This window comes from Streptopelia decaocto, assembly GCF_964273445.1.
Source record: "Streptopelia decaocto genome assembly, chromosome: Z".
Classification (NCBI taxonomy): Eukaryota; Metazoa; Chordata; class Aves; order Columbiformes; family Columbidae; genus Streptopelia; species Streptopelia decaocto.
In genome coordinates, this window is record NC_138657.1 from 41,619,108 (window position 1) to 41,645,611 (window position 26,504).

The 26,504-nt window shown below is 43.6% G+C and overlaps 1 protein-coding gene across 1 annotated transcript in view; it reads right to left on the reverse strand.

The window, feature by feature from the left end:
* Positions 1–601: 601 nt before the first annotated feature.
* TRABD2A (TraB domain containing 2A) overlaps positions 602–26,504 on the reverse strand; it is an 83,053-nt gene continuing 57,150 nt past the window's right edge. The window contains exons 5-7 of the mRNA XM_082075635.1: positions 12,597–12,687; positions 8,125–8,376; positions 602–1,257 (exon numbers count right to left, since the gene is read on the reverse strand). Of these exons, the coding sequence (XP_081931761.1) occupies positions 1,077–1,257; positions 8,125–8,376; positions 12,597–12,687 (524 nt within the window). The 3' untranslated portion in view covers positions 602–1,076. The remainder of the gene's footprint in view (positions 1,258–8,124; positions 8,377–12,596; positions 12,688–26,504) is intronic.

Genomic DNA, 26,504 nt, shown 5'->3' on the forward strand with positions numbered 1-26,504 from the left:
TTAAGCACACAGCAAAGGACTTAAGTAAGAAAACTTTCAAGGATTTCCTAGACTGAAGTCTAGCTGTGCAGAATAGAAAGCCATTCCTCCCCAAAAGTGAATCTAGCCATAAAATAACAATATATTAGTGATTTAGAAAGAGAGAGGAAACCTGCATCTGCACTTCTCAAATCACTTATTGGGAATTTTGAAAGCATCCAGCAGTATGATTGTGAAGGTCTCTGGGCATTTTTTTTTTCTTAAATGTACACTAGCTTGTGCTTATGAGACTTAAAATCATAGAATCATTTTGGTTGTAAGAGACCCTTAAGATCATCAAGTCCAATCATAACCTACCATAATCTAGCACTTAAACCATATTCCTAAGAACCTCATCTACACCTCTTTTAAACACCTCCAGGGATGGTGACTTCATGACTTCCCTGGGCAGCCTATTCCAGTGCTTCACAACCCTTCCCATAAAGAATTGTTTCCTAATGTCCAATCTGAATCTTCCCTGGTGCAACCTGGGGCCATTGAACATTCATGTGTATTCTTACAACAGAATCAAACAGGCAGCAGACACATTCTGTTTACAAGTCTTACTGTTTTATTCCACTGTAGCAGGTGTTGTCATTAACCTTATATGTAATCTGGAGCCCGAACAGGCAAAAACTAAAAACGTTATCAGTACCAACCTCTCTTTCTCAGCTGTCCTCATATGACCAAAATATTCCGTTCTAATAAACAAGCTAGTGGTGTGTAAATCTTCCTAAAAGGCAGTGAAGGTGAAAAAAAATGTAATTTAGTTGGCCTCATACAGCTAAACAACAGCTATGTCATAGTGACTTATAATCTCCCCAAAGTATTATGGGTTTACATGAAATCATTCTTCTGCAAGTGAAGAATAAGTAACACTTTGATTAAAATATCTTCTCCCATATTGGACAACCCAGTTAATAGTGTCAGTGATCCAGATTCAGGAAAAGGAGGCAGTTTAAGAACACACAAAATAATAGGTGTCTTCTAATTTTTTTTTTTTTCACATAAGTTTCGTTTTTGCTTTTTAAAGCCTGCAACTCAGCTCCCTCTGTGTTTCAATGCAGCCTTATTATATGCAAAGTCAAAGTCAGTAGCGGAAAGAAGAGAGAAGAGGAAACCTGGTGAGCACTGCCGGTATGTGTGTGAGTGTGACTTGACCATCTGGGGCCCCAGGGCTGGGGTTCAACCGTGATGTAGCCATTAATTATGCGGATCCGGGGAGGAGGGTCAGGAGCACTGCAAGGCAAAAGGAGAATGTCAGTCCAGATGCAGCCCAGAACTGCCTGATGCCCACAGAGCAGGAGGTAGTCAGCCTCTGCCCCATTGTCAGGCTTCTGGACTCCTGGCAATGGTTACTCATACTGGTTCCATGCTCACCAAAGGCCTGTATCTCCTCACAGGAGAGTGCTGCCTTGTCCCTTCCTCACAGGTGTGGGCACCTCGCACACCAGCCCACATGGACAAGAGTGATGCCCAGCTGAACTGTGAAGCAGTCTTGAAGGGGAACAGGAACGCTAAAACACCTGCTCTGTACTAGGTCTATGTAGCCAGCTTGCCCACTGCTCACATGCAGTCAGATGGGTAAGAAAACCACGTTTCTAGCACCTTTCAGCTAAGCAGAAAATACGCAAGAAGAACAAAACAAGCTTTGTTGGAGAGAAGTGCCACTGCAGTGAGACTTGCTGAGCACAGCAGGAGTGAGGCACCTGATTTCAGCTCAATCCATCTTCTCCAGTCTTGCTTCTGTACGTGTATGTTAGCATGGACCAAACTTGTTCCTATACTGCATGTTCCCTTCCACAGGTCAGGAATTACATAGGAATTACATGACATGCTTTAAGGAGAGGAAAAGCCACTTCCAGAAATGCATCCTAGAGCCACTGTGAAAAGATCTCCATATCCCACAGTATCTCCCAGTGGTAACAAGGACTCCAATGTGGTGATGAACCAGAACTGAATTAGAGCCTGCATGATGCTGAACTTCCATTATGGCAACATGTGATGGAGGAGAGAAATTTGTGTGCTCCAGACTGCTAATACCAACTGCTCTGAATTGGGGGAGCTTCCACATCATAGCAAGTCAAGAATCAGGATGGTGAAATACTATACATATGTTGTTCTCTTTGGCAGTAGATTGAAAGCCATGCTTGACCCCACAGCTGTAAGGCTGACTTACACCCCCAGGACTTCACAGACAAATCTGGACAAAATTAAAAGCAAGTCTACCTGCCAAATACAAAACCAGAGTCATTTCTCCTACACCCCCTCCCCAGCTGCTGTGCACCATTCTTGCCTTATTTTGGCCAGCTGCATTAACGCTCTTGAATAGTGAAGGGAATTAGTATCCTTCCTTAAAGCACTTAACTTTCTGTACCCAAAGGACTCCACAGGAGGTTTGAACAGTAACTGGAGAGAAACCAGGTGCCAGCACATCAAAGAAATACAGCTGACAGCTGATGCATACAGGAGCACAAACCAAAGCAGGTCTGCGAAGTTCACTACAAGACCATATTAAATCACTTCAGCTGTGCCTTTTGTGGACACTTATAGGCATTTTACAGACATTTACAAGCTCTGACAAGAGAACCATATGATGAGGCCAAGTCAACATGGGTTTAGGAAAGGCAGGTTCTGTTTGACCAACCCGATTTCCTTCTATGACAAGGTGACTCAACCAGTAGATGAGGGAAAGGTTATGGATGCTGTGTACTCAGAGTTCAGTACAGCCTTTGACACCATATCCAACAGCATTCTCCTGGAGAAGCTTGCAGCTCAGGGCCTGGAGGGTGTTCTCTGCAATGGATAAAGAACTGGGTGGAGGGCCGGGGCCAAAGAGTTGTGTTGAACAAAGCCAAATCCAGTGGGCGGCCAGTCATGAGGGATGTTCCCAGGGCTCAGTATTGGGGCCAGTTCTGTTTAAACTCTTTATCAATTATCTGGATGAGGGGATCAAGCATACCCTTATTAAGTTTGCAGATTACACCAAATTGGGTGGGAGTGTTGATCTGCTCAGTGGTAGGAAGGCCATACAGAGGGATCTGGACTGGCTGGATCGATGGGCTGAGGCCAATTGTATGAGGTTTAACAAGGCCAAGTGCCAGGTCCTCCACTTGGGTCATAACAACCCCAGGCCGTGCTACAGGCTCAGGGAAGAGTGGCTGGAAAGCTGCCTGGCAGAAAGGGATCTTGGGTTGTTGGTTGACAACCAGCTGAACATGAGCCAGCAGTGTGCCCAGGTGGCCAAAAAGGCCAACAGGATCCTGGCTTGTGTCAGAAATAGTGTGGCCAGCAGGACTTGGCACTGGTGAGACTGCACCTCGAATCCTGTGCTCAGATTTGCACACCTCATTACAAGAAAGACATTGAGATACTGGAGTGAGTTCAGAGAAGGGTGATGAAGCTGGTGGAAGAAACTGAGGCTGTTTAGCCTGGAGAAAAGCAAGCTCAGGGGAGACCTTAGCACCCTCTGCAACTATCTGGAATGGGTAGGTGTTGGTCTCTTCTTCCAAGTAGCAAGTGATAGGACAGGAGAAAACATCCCCAAGTTGTGCCACGGGAGGTTTAGATTTGATATGAGGAAAAAAATTCTCCATGGAAAGGGTTGTCAGGCATTGGAACAGGCTGCCCAGGGAAGTGGTAGAGTCACCATCCCTGAAGGTGTTTAAAAGGCATTTAGACAAAGTTCTTAGGGACATGGTTTAGTGCTACAGTTAGCTTAGGTTATGGTTGGACTTGATGATCCTGAGGATCTCTTCCAACCAAAATGATTCTATGATTCATTTCACTGGAGTGGTCCATAAACCAAGGGAATGATATCTGTGTATTCTGTCAAAGGATGGGAAGGGTGGTGGTGGGTAATGACAATGTATTGGATAGTGTGAGACCTACTACCCTACTAGAGTGGATAGTATGATGTGAACGGTACATGGAATAAGAGGTGGAGAATGTGCCATTTTGGGCTTGAATAGATTTAATTTTTCATCATAGCAGCTAGTATATGTGTATGTTCTGGATTTGTGCTGAAAACTGTTAATAATACAGGGATGTTTTAATTATTGCTGAGCAGTGCCTTTCACAGCGTCAACGCCTTTCCTGCCTCTCACACCAGTCCACCAGCAAGTAGGCTGGTGACACAGAGTGAGGTTGGGACAGGGCACAACAGAGACAGCTGACCCCAAAGGTCAAAAGGATATTCCATACTATATAACACCAGGCTCAGCATATAAAGCTGGGGGAAAAAGAAGGATGGGTAGGACGTTTGGAGTTATGGCAATTGTCTTCCCAAGTAACTTTAATGTATGAGGGAGCCCTGATTTCCTGGAGGTGGCTGAAAACCTGCCTGCTGATGGCAAGTAGTGAATGAATTCCTTATTTAACTTTGCTTGCATGCACAGCTTTTGCTTTACATATTAAACTAGCAGGGTTCCACACGGATCCATCATAGTGTCAATACTCTTCAATGTCTTAATAAATTATTTGGACACAGGACTTGAGGGAATATTGAGTAAGTTTGCTGATGATGTAAAATTGGGAGGAGCTGTTGACACTCTCAAGGGCAAAGAGGCCCTGCAGAGGGATCTGGACAAACTGGAGAACTGGGCAGTCATCAACAATGTGAAGGAATAAGGATTATGTTTCTTACTGTATTATTTATAAATGCCCTGAACTGTGAAACTACTGCCTGCAGTTGGTCAGTGGCAGTTATTTCCTTGTCTCCATATCCAGACTAGAAGAGGAAATGTCACTTGTTCAAGCTCTCCTCCGGGGTTCTAAGTTCTATTAATTTCCATAGCATTGCTTCTGACTTACAGCTACCTAAATGAGTTCAAAATAACTCATAACTCAGTAAGAGCTCACTCTGAATAACTATCCAGACACTAGCAGGCTTCCACAGGGATCCATCTTATGGCCAGTACTCTTCAATGTCTTTATAAATTATTTGGACACAGGATTTGAGGGAATACTAAGTAACTTCAACAATGACACTAAATTGGGAAGAGCTGTAGACACTCTCAAGGGCAGAGAGGCCCTGCAGAGGGATCTGGAAAAATTGGAGAACTGGGCAATAGCCAACCATATAAAGTTCAACAAGGGCAAGTGCCAGATTTTGCACCTGGGACACAGCAACCCTGGCTGTGTCCTGACTGGGGGGCAAGATGCTGGAATGCAGCTCTGCAGAGAGGGATCTGGGGGTTCTGGTCGACGGCAAGTTGAACATGAGCCAACAGTGTGCCCTGGCAGACAAGAGGGCCACCCATGTCCTGGGGTGCAACAAGCACAGCATTGCCAGCCAGGTGAGGGAGGTGATTGTGTTGCTCTGCTCTGCACTGGTGCAGCCTCACCAGGAGCACTGTGTGCAGTTCTGGGCACCACAGGATAAAAAGGATATTAAGCTACTGGAAAGTGTCCGTAAGAGGGCTACAAAGTTGGTGAAGGGTTTGGAGGAGAAGCCAGATGAGGAGCAGCTAAAGTCACTTGGTTTGTTTAGCCTGGAGAAGAGGAGACTGAGGGGAGACCTCATCGTGGTCCTCACAAGGGGAGGAGTAGGGGCAGGTGCTGATCTCTCCTCTCTGGTGACCAATGACAGAACCCGAGGGAATGTCAGAAAGATGTGCCAGGGAAGGTTTAGATTGGACGTTAGGAAAAGGTTCTTCACCCAGAGGGTGGTGGAGCACTGGAAAAGTCTCCCCAAGGAGTCAGTCATGGCAAAAGCATGTCAACATTCAGGAGGAGACTATACAACATCCTCAGACACATGGTGTGAATTTTGGGGTTGTCCTATGCAGAGACAGGAGTTGGACTTGATGATCCTTGTGGATCCCTTCCCCCTCAGGACATTCTATGGTTCTAAGCTTTCTTTATGTCACTCCATGAGTTTCCTCAGTCTACTGATTCTTTCCCCCATCCCACCAAGGGGCTGGGGGAGTGAGTGGCTGGGTGCTCTTAGGTGCTGACTGGGGTTAAACCACATGACTGAGACATGCCCTGCACACCTGTGAGCTTAAGCCCAGGAAGGCTGGATTTCCCTGGGCACACATCTCGTCTGTGCCACAAGGTGGGGCTGTCAGATCAGCCATGCCTGTCCAGGCAGCCTGCAGCGGCACGGTGTGCTTGTACATGTGGGTATTGGGGCAGAGAAGGTGGTGGTTCCCCTTGCTTTACAAAGACAACCCAAAGCACTGGTGGGGGCTGTGCGTGAATGGCAGCTGCCTCTCTGACATTCGCCGCTTTACCTCTGCAGTGGAGGGTGCAACAATCTTCCAGGCAGCATTAAGCATGCTTTTTCTTTACCAGTGCTGTCATGCAACAGCTCCATCTGCAGATTTTCCAGCTCTCTGCTACTAAGGACTCGCCCCTGAAAAGAATTTGTCACCTAGCACCTGGGTAAATTTCTAGCATAACTTAATTAATAGGGGAAGAAAGGAAATATTTACAAAAGAAGAAAAGGAAAGAAGGCATTTACTGCTCCCATACTTATGCAGTAGTTTGCTAAATAGTTCCCTGCAATCCAGTATGTAGCCCTAATGTACCTCCAATTTAGTCACAGTAGCACATGCTCCCATCTTCCCTCTTCTTCTGAAGGAACTGATGCTGTAAGTTCTTGTATATCTCCCATCAGAGGCACACAGAGACTTCCCTAAGCTTTATGGGAACAACTGTGTGTGTAAAACTGAACATGTCAGAGTGCAAGCTGAAGCTTGCTATCATAATGACTCCAAACCATTCTTCAGTGCTTCAACTAAACAGAATGTCAACAGAAGCTCCAAAAACCATCCAACAAACAGCTGGTAGCAACTACATTAATAGAAAGTAAATGATACACTAAAATGATACACTAAAAGGCAAAATCAAATATGATCAATGCAAGGATTTGTTGCACTGGTGAATCTTGGACTTTGTGTAGGTCTGTCAGTGGACACCCAAATCTCCATTTGCATTTGTCTCCCATTCTTTCCAAACTACTCACACTTAGGGTTGGAAGGTGGAGCAGAGAGAGGACGCAAAATACTCTAGAAAAGAGGAAAAGGAGTCTGGTCTCTAAGATTTAACAATGGCTGAATCATTAGAACAGAACAATAGCTGCTGCACCTGCTCGCAGCCAGCCTGAGCAACGTATTACTTGAAGCAGTGATAAAGCTGGACCAACAGATGTGACAGTAGAGGCATAGGAGAACCCTGATATACTCAGTACCTTGGGGAGCAGGAAGAAATAATAATATAGAGGTTTCATTTCAAGAACTGAGGCTTTTCTCCATCATCCAGACCTGTCTGGATATTTACAGTACCACAAAAATAAAATGCTTTCAACCTGAGTATGGCAGAGATACAAACAGAGACACAAAATGCGGAAGAGAGCAGACTCAGCTCTGTATATTATCTGACAAGAGGGAAACATAGTACACATTCAGCCACAAGCCTAAGTACAGCTAGTGAGGGAGAAGTTGGTCCTTTTTTTGCAGGCTGCTGCAGTTCTTGTAGGTGAATAATCTTTTCTGGATGAAAACTAGGGAGTATATGTGAACCTTTGCCCCATAACACACTCCATTTTTTATATGAACTCTATCATCCATTACATTGTCACCCACTTTTCCAGATCTCCATCATCCATAAGGTTGTCACCCACCTTTCCACATGTCCAGTAATGCCATGGGGCTCACGTGCTTTTTAAGACTGGAAGAATACAGAGACTAGAAACACTGCATAAATATTGTCTAAATGTGAGGAGCACATATGCCAGATATGGCAGTTTCCACATACGCAGCAGCTCTTGGATAAAGCTGCAAGGCTTTAATCTGTACCATTTACTACTGGATCCAGCTTTTTGTGATAAAAAGGACTACCATGTGCTCATAATCCCTCAAGCCTAAATGCAAAATGTCTAGATAATGCTTTCACTTGTATTATGCTTAATTTTCCACAAACCCAACAAGCACAAGCAGCCTTGAGTACATGTTTCAGCAAGACTCATGGTGAGGGAGAAGGTCAGATCATGCACTCAGCATGTGTCTAGCCCCTGCAGAAGCCCGGTATACTGGATTAATCAGTCTAAGTTAAAGTCCAGTTTGCAAAAGAAACACTCCTCCCTCCCCAGCCATCGGCTACCTTTCTTCGAGGCGAACCCAGAGTTCGTTGAACTGTCGTGGTCTTTGCTTCTTCTGATGCTTCTTTTTTTTGTACTTCCTGTCTACCTTCTCCAGCATGTCAGTGTTGTCAGGGAGCAGCAGGTGAGGTGGGAGGCCTTCCTCCTCCTCTGTCTCCTCAGGGTGCAATGGCAGTGGGAGCTCTCGAGATGTGACATAGGGGCCATGTGCTGGTGATGACGATGAAAAGGCTAATAAGGTTTGGGTGTGGTTTCTGTTGGAAGAAGGAGGGAACACAGATAATATTTGAAAAGGCTTTGAGGCAAAATCCTTGTACAGATCCCATTAAGGCACATATAAAACAGGTGTTTCTCCCTGACATATTGGCGGGATGCTTATTTCTCTGCCTGGTGTTCCCACTCCCTGTTTCTTAAGACAATATTCTGATCAAAATAGTTCTCTTCAATTAAAAAAAGCTTCAGAAAAGAGGTAATTTGGAACTGAGGAAAGAACACAGTTTGGCTCAGGGTGGAATAATTCAGGGTATGAAAAACCTTGTGTATCTAGAAAGAGACAAAAAAGGAATTACCCTCAAAGTCAGAGGAAGTCACACCACACTCCTCCAGCCTGATGCACTCCAGAACACAGATCAGATTATTCCCTTCAGCAATTCCCGCCCAAAGCCAACATGAGGGGCAGGGGAATGGGACAGGGACAGGATGACTAACGTACTCTAGCTGAAGGAGCCAGTCCTAGATCAACAGTTCTCACTGGTGGAGAAGGTAAGTAATAAACTAGTCCACAGACTGTGGTCATGGCTTCAGAAATACATCTTGCAAATTAACATCTTTAAGGGAATAGCTCAATATACCATTAAGCAATACTTTGGGCCTTCCCATCTGCAGAAACTGGAAGAAGACTAGCTGTGGCAATGCCAAGTTCACCAGCATCTCATTTTCTCTTTCATGAAACCAGATGCACAGACCAGCGAATGCACAGCCTTTAAAAAACATCAGGTCAGGGGACATGTCTGACACATAAGAATCCAGAGCTCAAATTCCTACTGTGGCATGGACTTCTAGTGTAAGCATTTAGTGTCACCACGCTAATCTGCAAAAGGAGACAATGCTGTCCTGCCAGTCAGAGCAGCACACCAAGGAAGAGAAAATGGCAGTTATGAAGGGTTATATCAGATGAGTATGGAGGGGAGAAGGCTGAGAAATTGAAGCTCTCCCACAATGCAGAAGTGAGCTTTGCACACATTTATAGCAAGTAATGACAGAGTAAGAGTCAGGCCTTCAGCTGATCTGCACAGATCCTTTAACAGCTTTCTGGCTGCACAGATCCTGTGGTAGGCTAGTAGCATTATCTGGAATTTCAAAACAGCTCCAGCAAGTGAGACACTGCAGTAAGACTATGTACATGCACAAACTCACTTACAAGGCAAATCCTGGAAGCCCAAAGGATCTCTCAGTCAAGCCCTCAGAAAAAACTCTAGTGCTACGCTGACCTAGCTTTATGCAAAGGTGATACATTGAAGAAACAATCAATCAGCTCCACCCTGATTACTCAAGCTCTGTTTCATTACATTTAGAGAAAGCAACACCTCCTCATCTATACTCCAAGGCAGGTAGTCTGCGGTCTCCTATCCACTCATGGCTTTGCTGGCGCACAGCTTTCCAATTGCTTAAAACAAAGCAATTCCCCCTTTTTTACTTGTTCATGAGCATCTTGGTAAACTCACAAACTCAGTCCACTCTGGGATACACAGAGCACAACAGAGATATCTGACTGATTTTATGGCTCTCTCATAAAGAGAAGAGATGCAGCAGTCTTCTGTAACACAACAATATCAGAGACTGGCTTGGGCTGAAATTCAGAAAAGTAATAGATGACAACAGACCACTGTGCAGAAAGCTGGCTTCAATCAGTGAAACCTTCCCAGAACCACAGTTTGTTTCCTTTCTGCCTTGCAATGGCATCAAAAGGAAGAGGTCCAGAAGGAGATGTGTTTTAGCATAGCTGCAGTTTTCAAGCCAGCCCATCACCATGAGCACACCTCTTTGATGGAGAATAAAGAAGCTGCATCTGGAGAAGGAGAAATGAAGTTGTGGACTGGAACATGAGGGAGAGAGTAGATGGGAAATGAAGGTAATTTGGTCTTATTTCCTGTAAGAAAAATCACAAACTGATAATGTGGTGAACTTTATGTGACAGAGACTGGCACAGAATGGGTCTTAGGCTATCAATCTCTTTCAAAATCCCTTATTACCTCTAAAGTGTCATGGTTCTCCTCCACAGCATCTTCAGCTCACTCTAAATCCACCTTACAGAGTAACCCCCCAAGTTGCCTCCAGTGACCTGATTTGATCTCTTCTTATGCTTCCCTTTCCCCCAGTTTCTCTTTACTCTGTCTGCTCCTTAATTATGCAAGCCACAGAGTGGGCACCAGGCCTTCCCTGAAGATTAAAGTGCCTTGCTGCCTGCAGCCTCCTCTACCAAACTAATGACCATACCACTCTGGAACTCAGCATTGCTACGAGCACAGCCGGAACGACCTCCATCCTGCATGGCCAGCCATTTATTCTGATATCTGCAGTGTCAGAGCACTATTAAAAACAGACACTCATACACATAAACCCCTTTGCAACATTTCATGCAGATAATTCTTCCAGGGACAGACTGAGCAACTACAAGAAAAGGGACACAGATGCAAAAGCGCATCTGTCTTCCCCAAGGTCAGTTCCCTCTCCCAGCACAGCAGCTAAGGCAGGAGTCAGGAAGCATCTCAATTACAGCTGTGATTACGTGATGAATATATATTTTTTATATATATATGCATTCTAAAATGAGGAACAACAGTTAAAGCCCAAAATAAGACAGTCGAGACTGAATGAACTTATGGCACTGCTTATAAACTGTTCTTCACACTCCTGCATGGGTAGAGCACCACTTTTGCCTTCCTTGCTTTGCCTCCACACTCCAGTATGGGCATTCATCCCCCTCCCCCTGCAGATGGGCAGGCCACGTCAGGAAGCCCTGTCTGCAGCTGAAATTGTCTAACTGCTGGCAGCACCCAGCAGTTTGCCTGTTAAAAGAAAACATGCGTAATGACCCTGGGTCCTTCTGTGTTCCTACACACAGACATCTACAATATATCTCAGAAGGGACCTCCTGTTTAGCCAGAGCACAGGAAACAGCAGACTGGGCTTTTCCATGTCAGACTACCTGCCCATTGCTGGCAATTAGGGGTTGCATTCATGTACTTACAGGGATGAGTCTTGGCTCAGTTTGTTTCAGTGTATGTAGAGTTAATGATGTAGGACCGTGTCAAGAATCACAGCAAAAATATTACCTGCCTGAGTTTGAATCTCATGGTCTGAACACAGCAAAGTGGTGGCAAAGAGAAATGTGAAGCAACCAGAATACAAGAAAAACATCTAGTAGTATTATTTTGCACCACACTGGGGAGCCCCTGGCACAGACCAAGACTCTGCACTGTACCCCCTGCACGAAGGTGATTGTCCTGCCTGAGAGCTCTGTATCAGAAATGCTGGGGGGGGACAGAGATGAAAGAAGTGAAGGACAGCACGCATGACACAGAGGATAAAGAGGAACAGTACCATAATTGGGATCAAACCTTTTTTCCATTGTGGTCTTTTAGCAGTGACTATAAGGAAGTGTGGGGATAGTTCAGAGACACAAGAGCACATGTTCTGCAAGAGTCTGGAGAAGGGGAGACAAAGATTGCAAACCCTAAGCTGGTGGCAAGAAGTCCAGGAAGAGGTGAGTCAAGAGCACATGTAATTTTCAGTAGAGTGTGGAGGAAGAGATTATTTAGCATTCTGTTGTTACTGAAACCATGGAGGTGCATAAAGGACCCCATTGAGAGATAAAGGAGGCAGTAAGGATATATCCCCAAGGATATTCAAGATAATCAGAAGAGCAAGTACCTTGGCTTAAAAATGCAGAAGAGGGCAGGGGATATGAGAGCAACCAGTAATGAGGACAAGCTTGCGAAGAGGCTGGTTGGACTCTGGACAGTCAGATGCCAGGCTGAGAGAGAATAATTACAGAGAATCAGAAACAGCAGTGTAAGAGAAAGAGAGTGTTAAAAGGCAGGGCAGTCAAACACTTAGAAGGGAGGAAAGAGGAAGCTCGAATCCTATGTGGCTTCCAGAGACAGCATTTAGATTTGATGAACCAAGCATGCATAGTTTATGACAGTTTAAGAAATAAACACTTATGGGGGGAGGGGGGATTATTTTTATTTTATTAAAAAAAAATCCCCAAACAAAACACCAAAAAAACAAACCCAAACCAAATAAAATGCTGTTTCCAAACTGGCTCATGGAAGAGAAAAGCAAACTGCTGGGGAGGAGAGAGGGAGTTCAGCTTACTGTTAGGTATAGTTCCAGCAGCTGCTACCTCTTCATGATTGTTTACAAACCCACCCTCTCAATGGCTGCTCAGCTAGATAAAAGCATGCATTACTTATTGATGGCTTGTCCAGCTGGAGTGTGTTCTACCTCGTACCCTTCTCTCCTCAAAACATCAATCACTGTGTTGTTACCCATGAAGTGACCTGCAATTGAGAGAAAAATGACATCAGAACTCCATGAGCACAGGGAAAGAGAGAGAACAACAACAAAGTCTTTCCTTATCACATGAGGTGTTCCACACTCAGAGTGGGCAGTGCTTTATCACTCCCCACCAGCATGCACTAGAAACACAGGATGTGTAATGAATTAACTTGCCCAAGGTCACTTCAGTTACCACATTCTGCCTTTCTAGAATGCAGATGTGACTGAAATCACTCTGGTCCTGCAGGTTGTCACATTATCAGGCCACTGCAGATTTCTTGGGGCAATAAGAGATCACAGAATTATAGAATAGTTTGGGTTGGAAGGGACGGAGCAGTGTCTATAGCAAGTTCAGACTAGGTATCCATCTCATGTGGACAGTGTTGGATGAGCTGTGTCCCATCCTCAGCAATGAAAAGAAGTGCCAAGGTGGTCAAAGCATACTTTCCTAATCCAAGTCCTTTAAGAGGAAAGACACAAGACATAAAAATAAACAATCTATAAGGTGATCTATACTGTTAAAATAATTTTCCTCGTGCCAGTTTAAGAGCTTACAGCATCACACATTTCCAGAGTGAGCTACTGAATAAGCTGCTCACATCACACCATCAAACGCGTTACCTCCCATTGATTTTCAGTTACCCTTACTCAGAGCAGTGATTTAGGCTGGTATGTGGGAAATTACCGTAGCACATGGACAAATCCCATTTCAATCAATCAATCTGCTTAAGTGATTTCCTGAAGCTGTCTTAATCTTCTTTTTAATTTGATGGAGTGGTAAGAATATAATTTATATTACAGTTATGTGTACAGGCCTTCATAGGGAGCCTTTGGTCATTGTCACCAGATGCAATGAGTTACATCTGCATGTGGAAGAAAAATGTGCTAATATTGTGCAAAACAGAGCAGACCAAATGAATAGTTATGTGTAAAACAGATACATACAAATATTATACAAATAGGCGTGTGATATTAGATTGTTCACAAGACACAATCAATCAGAAGCTGCTTAGGCTAGGTACATAAAAAGATTAGGAGATGTCAATGTTTGCTATTCAAGAGGTGGGCCACTCAGGTTCCATGAGGTGGATCTGGTCTGAGGTCCAGAGGACATACAGGCTCAACCTGAGCTAGGTGCAAAATAAAAGACTTGTGAGGGCTTGAGGTACAGGACCCCCCCCAGGAGCCTCTCTAAGTCAGCACTTCTGCCTCTTTTCTAGGAACTGTCACAGAAGGAGCTTGCTGGTATGTGAGAAACCTAATGACCAAAAGCAACTGTAAAAAACATGGGAAAGATTTACTCTCCAAGGTTTAACATCAAACAGCTATGCTGCAAAGGAGACTTTGCCCAAAGTCACATGACAGGGAGCAGGCCTCTATCACCTGTTTTCTATTTTAGCGTAACACACATGAATGCCCCCCAGAAGAAAAGCCCCAAGCCCTGTCCCATCAGAAAGACTGCTCTTTTCTTTCTGTACATAGCCCTGCATCACACCACTAGGTGAAGAGATGCCTCTGAGAGGTCAATTTACTCTGGCAGCATCAAGGGAGCCATGAATCTCTACTCTTCTGTGTTGACGTTCAAAGAGAGACTGAGAAGCTGTTGTATGCACCAGACCAACCATGCACTCTATTGGAGAGTAAGACCCAAGCCTTTCATCTGCACAGAAAGGAGATGGCATGCAGAAACCACAAAAGGTGATGTGCTCAAACAACAATGCTGTTAGATAAATGTGCACATGCAGACTAGTCCATGCACTCAGACATGCATTTAGCACTCCTGACCTTCCCCAGTAGCAATATCCAACCTTGCAGATCACAGGCTACTACTATTGCCTTGAAATCCATGTTTCCTGCTTGCAGCTTTCACCACTATCACGTGCAGAGGTGTTTTCACTCTGCTAGGACTGCGGGTTTCAGCAGAGGCTCCTGAACCCAAACTTGAGCCATTGCAAGGCTACACATTTTCTGCATCTAGCAAAATGAACATGGAAATACTGCACAACAGAAGTTCTGTTTCTGTAGCTGAATTTTTATTTTTCACATAAAGCAAGATTGTAGGACTAAAGAAAATTATGTTACTCTCTGAATTTCAACAAAACTCATTATTCCAAGCTGATACACAAATTTCCCTGACCTTCTCTTAGAGAAATGTAAAAAGAACACCCCTTGCCTCCACTACTCTTTATGTCTGTTGTGTTTTCCTTAGTAGAAAGATGGCACTTCCCATCTGCCCTAGAAACATGCCAGGACCTTACCATCTACAGATATCCTAAGACAATGGATGTACATGCAAAGAAACAAAACTGTTTGTTAGGAAGGCTGATCTGGAATGCTAACCTGGGAACAGGTACAGCACATGATCATAACAGTGCACCCACAAAACAGCACAAACTGTTCTAACCACTCGGGACAGCATAAAGAAGGATGTTTATCTCTTACTGGGCCAGGAGTGCTCAGATGGGTTTTTGATGCATTAGACTCTATGTATGGGTCACTGAAACCAACATTTTCAAGTATGTTTTAGTGGTACAGATCTTACAATTATTTAAAAATTTCCTGGAACAGCCCATGGCAATGATTATCTGCTATCATTCTTCTTAGATTGCTTTCAAGAATTATAGAGATAAATTCATATAATGTGCCCCAGAAGGTGAATGGGATCCCTGTAGGTGACTGGGTTAGAGTTACTGGCCTCTAAAAAAGGTATGACAGGAGGCTGCTGACCATGCTACCCACAAACAAAAAAAAAAAAGAAAAACTTCAGCAAAAATTATCACTTAACTAGAAGGCACAAAGGACAGCTCATCCCTTTCTATCTGCCTCTCATGGCAGGGTTCTTCTCCTACTCTTTAGTAATCAAAGTATTCTCCAGTAGCAGTCTGTGAGCCAATAAACTCACGGAGAAGGGTTCAAAACTGCCAATGCTCCCTCAAAGGATGCAAACACAAGCAAAGGAGAACTCCTGATGGCCTGGAGAGCAGACACATGCATGGAACAAGTCAGTCCCACAGGTATCTTCAGTGTGTGGCAGATCCAGCCAATGACATAGTGGGCCTGATTACTTTAGCGTCCATCAGCCCATGAAGTGGACGAAGTGATTCTTATTGACACCAGGAACTTGATAAAGTTAAAATGAGTTCCCAGAAAACACAGCTCTTAGGACACAATGGCTAAGAATGGAGACACAGAAAGTACTCATCTTGTACCCCCAATCACAGTGTCCCACAGGCAAGAACCTTTACAGAAGAATTCTCTTCATCCCATTGCATGGCCTATTACTCCCTGAAAAGACCTGAAATGGGTGAAACAGAAGCAAACCTGTGGAAAGAAAAGGATACTCTTCCCTATACCCAAATATCTACTTAGTTTAACATTTTGGCACAACAACAAGGGACAGCTCATGCTCTGTGAGTGACAGGCAAAGTCACACATACCAAAAAATGACATTTGGTGAGCGGAGAAAGATAACCCTAACCATGTCTTATGGCAGAGCTAAGCAAGCCGTATGGGAGGCAGTTATATCATAGCAAGCACAAATTCAGCTCCCAGCTTCATGTAACCAAGTTACTACCTACTATTTGTTCGCAAAAGGTCCTGTGCAAAAACTGCAAGGGACTGCTGACAACAGCAGCAGTTACAAACATTTCCAGCTGAGCACCATTGAAAAAACCTGTACTTGGTGCTCAGAAATGCAAGGGCAAATGTCATGACTTTGTCTCATGCATACACACATTTATATTTTTAAGTAGATGTTGGGATGCAGAACATTGAGTCATTTCAACCCAGTTAGTAAAATTATGGAGGAAAAAAGTTAGACAAAATATCTAATATTATCCAGAGCAAAAGAGGGAAAGTGGGTGATGCAATCAACTAAGTTACAGATTAGTTTCCTTTAGATGCATGCTTTCTGTTCAAGAGGAAGACACTACCCCACCTAGAATATTTCCTTCAGCGCTGAAGCCCTCAAAATAAAAAGGACATGGACCTGTTGGAGCAACTCCAGAGGGGGACCAGGAGAGGATCAAAGGGCTGGAGCACCTCTCCTGTGAAGACAGGCTGAGAGAGCAGGAGTTTTTCAGCCCAGAGAAAGCTTCAGAGAGACTTTATAGCAACCTTCCAGTACCTAAGGGGGCCTACAAGAAAGCCGGAAAGGGGCATTTTACAAGGGCATGCAGTGCTAGGACAAGGGGTAGTGGCTTGAAACAAAGAAGATAGATTTAGATTAGGTATAAGGAAGACATTCTTCACTATGAGGGTGGTGAGACCATGGAATAGGCTGCCCAGAGAAGTTGTGGATGCTCCATCCCTAGAAGTGTTCAAGGCCAGGCTGGATGGGGCTTTGAGCAACCTGGTCTAGTGGAAAGTATCCTTTGATGAGCAGGGGTGTTGGTAACAGATTTTCTCTAAGGTCCCTTCCAACACAAATCATTCTATGATTCTATGCTTTCAAGCATGAACACTGTGCACCCAGGTGAGGTGAGATCACACTTCACTTCTCACAGAATCAGAGGGAAGAAGTCCTGTGGAGTTACACTAGATGATCCAAACAACATATGGAAAACATGGGTCATTGATGAAGTAGTTGGGATTCACAATTTGCCACTTGAACTAAAAGTTTCTCAAACAGAAAACATGTAATACTAAATCTAATAAAATCTTCTTATTTCTAAAAGTATTTCCAAGTCAGGGAAAGCTCAGGTACCAGAACATAAACCAACAGACCAAGAGCATAGTATTCTCAGAAAATTAATGCTACTAGTAGAAGGAAAGGACAAAAATTGAAGGGGATGAAGGCAGCCCTAGGGGTATTATAAGTCCATTTAAAGATCCCCAAAATTCACATCAAGTGCAGGAGTATAAGGATGTTGCATTACAAATCTTCTGCCTGCAAGCAGGCCAAATCCCCTGCAAGCAGCCCTCCTATGCCTTCCAGTTGTTTTGAGACTGCTGACTTCCAAATGTACTTCTTCCTGTGATTAACTGTTAAGATGAAATATTAATGAAATATTATTCCATAAACATTGAACTTGAGGTTTTACTTCATGGAAGCCAGGACAAGTGTTTGCCTTCAAAAAACATTATATTAAAAAAGAAAGATTTGAAGAAAATAAAGTATTAGTGGATCATATTTCACCATTCTCAAACCAAAGGGGAAAATGTGGTAGCAGAATTGCGGAACAGTGGCATTCTCTACGCCCAAATAAATAATTTCACTAGACATGGATAGACTCAATGACAGTGCCTCAGACCTACATTAACTCGGAAGGAAACAAAAAATAACCTTCCATTTATTTGAAAGCTATGTGCCTTGCTAATTAACTCACATATATGGAATAAAATTATTTATTTTCCACATTTGTTTGTAACAGAATCATTAAATCCTTCTCAAAATAGTTGATGACGAAGGCCTTGCAGAACATGGGAAAAATTGCCTAGTATAGTACCACAGAAAAGAACCATACGAAATTACAATTTGCATAAGCCAAAATTGAAGTGTTTTTCTTGTGAAAGACAATAAGACACTCTTATCTACCAGGTTCTGACAAAACCTAGGTCTCTTAAATGTATGACATGAGTATTTTTGCTCCTGGGGATTCCCATTTTTACCTTTGCACCAAGTAAAACCTCCTGATAGCTTCACGAATTGAAGTTAGAAAAATCTTTTCCACTGATTATAAGGCCACAGCTATAGCAAAGTTAACATAAGGAAAATATTTACAACCCCATATCCTTATTTTGTAAAAACAGAGTTACAAGAAATAGCTTCTGTTCAGGCAGCCTTAGCCACCGGGGCCCTGTCTGCACTGAGAGTTTTCCACCGTTGAAGCCTGAGGTTCATTAGGCAGGGAGACTCTCATGCAGGTGATTCTGATAGCAGCCAGCATTATATTACCAGTAAGGGAAGGAGATACCAGTGCTACGTGTGAGCTGCAGTATTTACAGCCACCTCTGCTGCTGGACCCACTCCCGTTCCACACCACTTCTTGCTTTCCAAAAGAAAGGTATTAAGGATTTCAAATCCCACTAGCTTAAAACATACATTACAAGATGAAAGTTTTCCTCTTGTAGCTGCCCAATAAAGTTAGTGGGTAATGGGTAAATCCCAGCATCAATAAGAAGCTGATGGTCACCAGGCTGTCAGTACCTGAACAGAAAGAACACACAATTGTTTGACCTGGCTGATTTTGACTTTTGCACGCATATGTTGGAACAGAGATTTCTTCCTCTAATGCCCAAATGCAAAGCTTTCCTCATTTCATATGTCAGAGATGTCAGGAGGAATGCCCTTCATGTGAACCCTGGGGCTTTGGAAGTGTGTCCTGCCTCCACACAACATTATCTATCCCCTTTGGGGGTGGTTGTTCTAATAAACCCTATCATTAGCATTCTGCAAACTCAAAGAGGCTACTAAGATAAACAGTCTCAAAGCTGCTGGGTTGTATCTGGCATTCTCAGATTACAGAGGTACAGGCACACCTTCAGGGACTCAGCCCTCCTCCCACCCAAAGAGGCTAAAATGATGCTGCATTCCAGAGACAGAAGAAACAAGTAAGCAGTCAGCAATCCCTCAGTGCCCAGGGAGTCTTGTCCCACAAGACTCATTAAATCATTTAATCTGTTTCTCTTGCTCTACATGGAAACAGCACTACCTAACACGCCATTTAGGACAGAGACTCAGCACAATTCCAGTTTCTTCTGGAAATCTGTTTGGTTTTTTGTTTAGCTGTTTTTTTGGTGGGTTTTTTTGCTTGGTTCATTGGGTTTGGGTTGGTTTGTTTGTTTTTTTTTCTTTGTTTGTTTGTTTTAATGATGGAAGAGGCAAGGGAAAAAGGCATCAGATATGCCAGTGGATCCAATACACTTGGCACCTAAGGCTGACACAAAACTGACCAGTGCCCCACATCTCAAGGACTGCCTCAAAACATAGAGAAGTTGGAGGAAGCCATTTGGTGGACTATGGCAGACTCTAAGGTAACAATACGTGGTAGCATGTTCTGTATTTCCCTTGTCCAGGTGGCTAAGACACACCCATTCTAAGGTCAGACAGGGTCAGTTATGCTTCTACAATGACATGCAAATCCTTCATCATGTTGTTAGATCACATGATCTGAGAGTGAATTTTAGTTTAGCTGGTAGGAGGAAGACAATTAAGGTCTGGAGCTCTAAACTAGATTGCTAATCTGGGTATCGGTTCATCAGCCTGGTCATAACAATTCTTCTTTCTGGGAGGTCTTGCAGGGTGGGGAGGTGAGTAAAGCATGGGAGGGAAAAAAAAAAACCCACACACACAAAAAACCCACACCTAACAAACACCAAAACAGCCAGTCCCTAGAGGTTTGAATCCATTCAGTCTGAGTAAGTAAACACATTCATTATTTCCTTTAGGAGTTACAAGAAATAGTAGCTGAAGAAGTTTTCACCATCATTTTTCTTCTCCTAGTGTTAGTGGTGGCTTGCCAACATCCATTATACTTTAAAGCCTCAGAATTATACTTTTTTCAGGAGAAGGAAAGAAAAAAGATCTTTGAGAGAAAAAGGAATTTGCCCATGTTTACATGATTAAGAGGATGATCTTCTGAAGTTGTGTCATCAGCCAGTGTCTCTCAGTGAAGTCAGTAATTTCATCCACAAGGGTATAAGGCATCTTAGATCCCTCTGTACATCTTATTCATGATCCGGCACTTCTGGAGTTTCTTAGCTGTTCAAAGACACAGGAGAGACTGGAGGGAATTTAAACTTGACTCCTAGAAACTCTGGCTTCACCTGAGGCTTTGCCTGTCATAATAAAGTCAGGATCTCTTGTGACTAAGTATACTTCCTCCTGCATAATGGGGAAAAGCAAAACAAAAAACAAACACAAACCCCAAAACAAAAAACAAACACAAACCCCACCACTGTGGTATTTTTTCTTCTCTCTTATTATTTAGACCCTTCAACAGAAACCATAATCAAGCTAAGTATGGCTTGTTTGCCTTATCCTGGAATAAAAGTGACCATGCAGAAGGAAGCCCATCTAGAGTTGAATCTGTTGTGAGAAATATCAAGATAAAAAAGGAATGCTTCTACTGATACTCAGCAGTAAAATGTAGACTAGACAAATGTCACCCAGTGCTGAAGTGGGCAGAAGACCTGATGGCAAAGGATATGGAAAAGGCCAAGGTACTCAGTGCCATTGTCACCTTCTTTACTGGTAAAATCAGCCTTCAGGAATCTCAGGTTCCTATGACTAAAGGGAAAGTCAAGGGCCAAGAAAGTTCACCATGAGTGGAGAAGGATCAGAATAAGGAGTATCCAAAGAGATCAGACATGTACAAGTTCCATTAGGATAGAACCAGAGGAACTGTGGGAGCTTGCCAATGTCACTGTGAAGCCACGCCTGATCATCTTTAAAAGGTTGTGGCAATTGGGGAAGGTCCTGGAAGAAAGCAAGTATCACTCCTATCTTCAAGAAGTGCACAAAGAAGCATCCGGGGAACCAAACACTGATTAAGTTGACCTTGATCAACAATGTGACTTTGTGGCAAAGAGGCCACTGGCCTCCTGGGCTGCTCTGGGAGAAGCATTGCCAGCAGACTGAGGGAGGTGATCCTTCCCTCCTCCTCTACCCTGGTGACATATATTTGGGTCCAGTGTCTAGCTCTGAGATCCCCAGTTCAAAAGAGATGTGGACACATTGGAGATAGTCCAGCAAAGGGCCACAAAGAACATGAACAATTAGAGCATGCAAGGAGAGGCTAAGAGGGCTGGGACTGTTCAGCGTAAAGAAGAAAAGGCTCACAGAGTAGCTGACCAAGGGAAGCCTGTTGATGTGATCTTTCTGGATTTCAGTAAAGCCTTTGATACTGTCTCTCACAGCATACTCCTGGACAAGATGTACAGCATAGAGCTGGATAAACACACAATGCAGTGGGTGAGCAATCAGCTGACAAGCTGGGCTCAAAGCGTTCTAGTAAATGTGGTTATGTCAGGCTGGTGACCAGTTGCTAGCAGGATTCCACAGGAATCCATCTTAGGGGCAGCACTCTTCAATGTCTTTATAAATGACTTAGACACAGGACTTAAGGGAATACTAAGTAAGTTTGCTGATGACACAGAATTGGGAGGAGCTGTTGATACTCTTGAGGGCAGAGAAGCCCCGCACAGGCATCTAGACAAATTGGAGAACTGGGAAATCACCAACCGCATTAAATTTAACAAGGGCAAGTGCCAGATTTTGCACCTGGGACACAGCAGCACTGGCTGTACATACAGACTGGGGGGCAAGATGCTGGAATGCAGCTCTGCAGAGAGGGATCTGGGGGTTCTGGTCGATGGCAAGTTGAACATGAGCCAACAGTGTGCCCTGGCAGACAAGAGGGCCACCCATGTCCTGGGGTGCAACAAGCACAGCATTGCCAGCCAGGTGAGGGAGGTAATTGTCCCGCTCTGCTCTGCACTGGTGAGGCCTCACCAGAAGCACTGTGTGTAGTTCTGGGCACCACAGGATAAAAAGGATATTAAGCTACTGGAGAGTGTCCGTAAGAGGGCCACAAAGTTGGTAAAGGGTTTGGAAGGGAAGCCAGATGAGGAGCGGCTAAAGTCACTTGGTTTGTTTAGCCTGGAGAAGAGGAGGCTGAGAGGAGACCTCAGGCTGCAGCTTCTTCACAAGGGGAGCAGGAATGGTAGGCACTGATCTCTCCTCTCTGGTGCCCAATGACAGAACCTGAGGGAATGGCAGAAAGATGTGCCCAGGAGGCTTAGATTGGAGGCTCTACGTTCTTCACCTAGAGGGTGGTAGAGCACTAGAACAGTCTCCCCAGGGAGGCAGTCACAGCCCCAACTTGTCAGTATTCAAAAGGAGACCAGACAACATCCTCAGACACGTGGTGTGAACTGTGGGGTTATCCTATGCAGTGATAGGAGTTAGACTTGATGATCCTTGTGGGTCACTTTCAACTCAGGACATTCTATGATTCTAAACTTCTTTATCTCACTCCACGAGTTTCCTCAGTCTACTGATTCCTTCCCCCATCTGACCAAGGGGCAGTGGGAGTGAGTAGCTGGGTGCTCTTAAGTTGCTGACTGGGGTTAAACACAAATTGATATACAGGAAATTTCATTTAAGAAGCAGCTTCTTTACTGTGAGAGTGGTTAAACACTAGAACAGATTATCCAGAGAGGTTCTCAAGTCTCCATCCTTGCAGATATGCAGAACCTGGCCAGACTCAGTCCTAACAGAAATGCTCTATATGATCCTGCTCTGACCAGGGGATGGACCAGATGATCTCCAGACTCAACTACCCTATGATTCTGTGAATGTTTAGCCAGAAGGCAGCAGCTTTGTGAGATCTGTAAAAGTGGTAAAACTCCACAGCACAGGAAGAAAATGCAACCCTCTGTATGTCAATGTGCACCTCTTAGACAAACAGGAAACATACTGTTTTCTAGCTGGATGACCACAGAATCACATGTGCCATCATCTACTTCAGCTTAGCATTCAGATCCTGAACACTCCACTTACAGATCAGAGAAATTAAAAATGCCTATAGAGGGAAGAGGGCTTGTGAAAAATTACATCTGGCTTTGCTTCACAAGTTCTTCCACAGGCAACAGAAAGTTTCGCTTGTAACTGTAGTACTGCCATACAAAAAGGCCTATCCACAATTAAGATAAAATTCTTATTGAATCTACCGGAACACCACTGGCATTACCATCTTTCTACTCATACTTCCCTCTAATTCCCTCAAACAGACCTATTTTAGCTTGAAATTTTCCATGTTCGCACTTTGGTCAGAAACAAAGGTTTTGGATGGTGTCACCAAAATCTGTTATTTTTTAGCTCTCTACTTTTGTGCAAGCTTAAATTACTTCCAAACAAAAACAGTTCTAGAAACGAGTTCTGACTGTGAAATGTTTTCAGTGGAATATACAGGGAGCTTGTTTGATTTGTTAAAATGCAGTAAAAACATATAATATGCTGGATCTAATGATCACATCTATTACAGTCCAAATTACCACATATAACTCCATGTAAGAAACGAACATCTACAGCCACATAGCTCTGTAAGCTACTTGAAAGAGTAGCTTAAGACCTGGAAAGAGACAAGGTGCTCTCTTCTGCATAATGTATTACATATCACTCCACTTGGAATATAAAATAAAACAATCTTTTCTGATTTTCCCACATTTAAAATAAAAATACAAAAGGTACTTAAATAACAAGACTATGTATTTGTAATATTGCAATCACCTACAAATCACGACCTCGTTCAGATATAATTATAAAAGTGTTTTCTCAATTGTGTTTGGTTAACTGAATTTTCCTTACAAAAAGCATAACCCTTTTAAAAATAAACAACACAAGGTGAAAAAAATATGGAAAGAAACAACTAAAAGTCTTCTCCGTCTTCTAACCTGCAGACCCTTTGATAACCTACTACCATTTAAACACAGCCTCATCCTGCAGTTTATCAGCCACTGCTGAATTTTCACTTTTTTTCACTGGTAGCCAGAAGAATGAAAAACACAATGCAGTGATGATTTAGTCCCGTTTCTATAGCCTGTCTTTTTCTCTTCTTCCTCTATAGCTCATTCTAACCTGTCTTGTGTGAGCACTTTTCCAGAACCCTCTGCCAATAATTAGAGCAGTACAATACTCAAGCAATGTGCAAAACTGAACACAGGACATTTCTTCATCTTCACTGCTTGCCTGCATAAAATAAATCTTCCACATCATTATCTATCACATACCACAAAAAGCTGAGTTACCTTGCTCGAAAATAAAAGCCTGCACTCATATTTGTAATGGGCACTCAGAAAACCTCAGAACTGTGTAGAAATTGATTTGTTTTCTGCTTTATATCCTGTGATGTTACTTCTCATTTAGACAATTAATATGAAACAAACAAACAAAACACCACCAAACCAAAAAAACATGCAGTCAAAAGTCAAACAAGGGGATAATGAGGAATTCTGCTGCTAAAAGTAGGAGGCTGGTGCACTGTCCTTTGAGTAGAGCTATTTGGAAGAGCAGATGAGAGCAGAGGCTGGACTGATATAAGAGCCAGAGTATAATTAGAGATTTCAAAGTCAATGTAGAGTCCCCAAAGAAGACAGAGAACCTGTCTGTTTTCAAAAGTATGACTGAAAAGCACATTTTGTGTTTGGAGGTCAAGCCATGTCCATATAAGCCAGAGATCAAGGGTGTTCTTATGTACCTGAGGCTCCAGGCAGTGCCGTAGGATAGCAGTGTTGGGTGAATCCTAACTCTGCTGTACTGGAAGAGGCAATCAGGGAACAAGGGGACAACTGAGAAAAGGAAAAAAAGAGGAAGGAGGAAAGCAAGAAAGCCTGGGAAGGTCTTTAGGACTGACATTGAGAAAAAGAGAGATTGAGAAGGACAGAGGTGTGTCCTGCTCCTGCAGTGCTCTGGGTTCTGGGGCAGAGCTGTGCACACGAACGACAATGAAGATAGTGTGGGGCAGAAGAGTGGGAGTAGAAAGAAATGGATGGGAGATAAATAATACAAAACCATCTCAAAGACACAGGAATTCTCCAGTGCAGCTGCTGGGATGCAGGTATGTGTACAAGCAGGGGAAGAAGCTCTCTTCTCTCAGAGGATCCTGCTTCTGGGATAGGGCAGACTCAGAATGACACTCGCATCCACATCCATCCATTTGCACAGGCTACTAATTGCTCAGTTGTGACCCAGTTACTGGAGCCCCAACATCTGTGACTAGCTTCTTGACATAAGACTAGTTACCCTCAACTGATGCCACTGGCACTCAGGGCTGACATACACGCTAGTCAAGAGCAGTCTAGCAGCAAAAACTGCAATCAGAACAACATCAGGAGTGGAGTGCAGCAATGCTCTGGTCTCAGTTTACATGACATGACCAAAATCTACATAACTTGCACCTGTGTCACTGTCCTTCATGACAGGGAGTTGCACAGAGCAGTGATATTGCAGGAAGATAGCACATTACAATCTTCATACATGCCTGAAGGGACATTATCAGCCACCTTACATTACCACCTTACATTGTCCTCGCACACAGGATCCTTGTTGTGATAAGTTTGTTCTCACAGACTTTGAATACCAGAGTGTTTAAGTAAATATTTTCCTCCCCTTGTCTCTATCTTCCATCCTCACAAAAGCAGTAGCCACTGAGACTGGAAAACCTCGCAGGGATCCTTGACACTAGTTTTGGTTCCCCTCCTTTCCCAAGGCTCATATGGTTCAAGGTGGAGGGGATGCAATACTTCTCTGGGAATTAGTGACTGTCTTTTCAAATATCAGTTCTTCCCTTCCCTGGAGCCACAACAAAGGATGGGAGTCATGGCAAACCAATCCTGTTTACTTTCTCCACCCAGCCCTAATCTGACTGTGGCTGTTAACCTCATTGAGTTGGATATGCTGCTGGATATGCCTATAGATTCCTCCTGGTTGCTAAGAGGCAGAAAACTGAGTAGGTTTTCCCCAACTGGGCCAAATGCTCTGCTCCAAAATGGTGGCAGACACAATTTCTTCATAGTTGTGGAAGTGCAGTGAAAGAGGTAAGGAGCTGCAGCAGGAAAAGAAAGACGAAAGTGTGCCTTCCCTCCCCACTTGCATTTATTAAGCCCCTTAGGTTCACACAATCTGGCATGCTACTCTTTTGGATGTGTTCTTGAAAGGTTTATTCAAGCACTGGTGCGATCTTTAACTTGCTGCCTTTCATATCAGCTCCCTATTTCTCCTGTCCTTCTGCCTTGGTGCCCAGACCATAAACACTATGTTTAAGAGCTATTCTAGTTGGTTCAGTATCTTTGGCTATGCATATCAGTGTGTAACTAA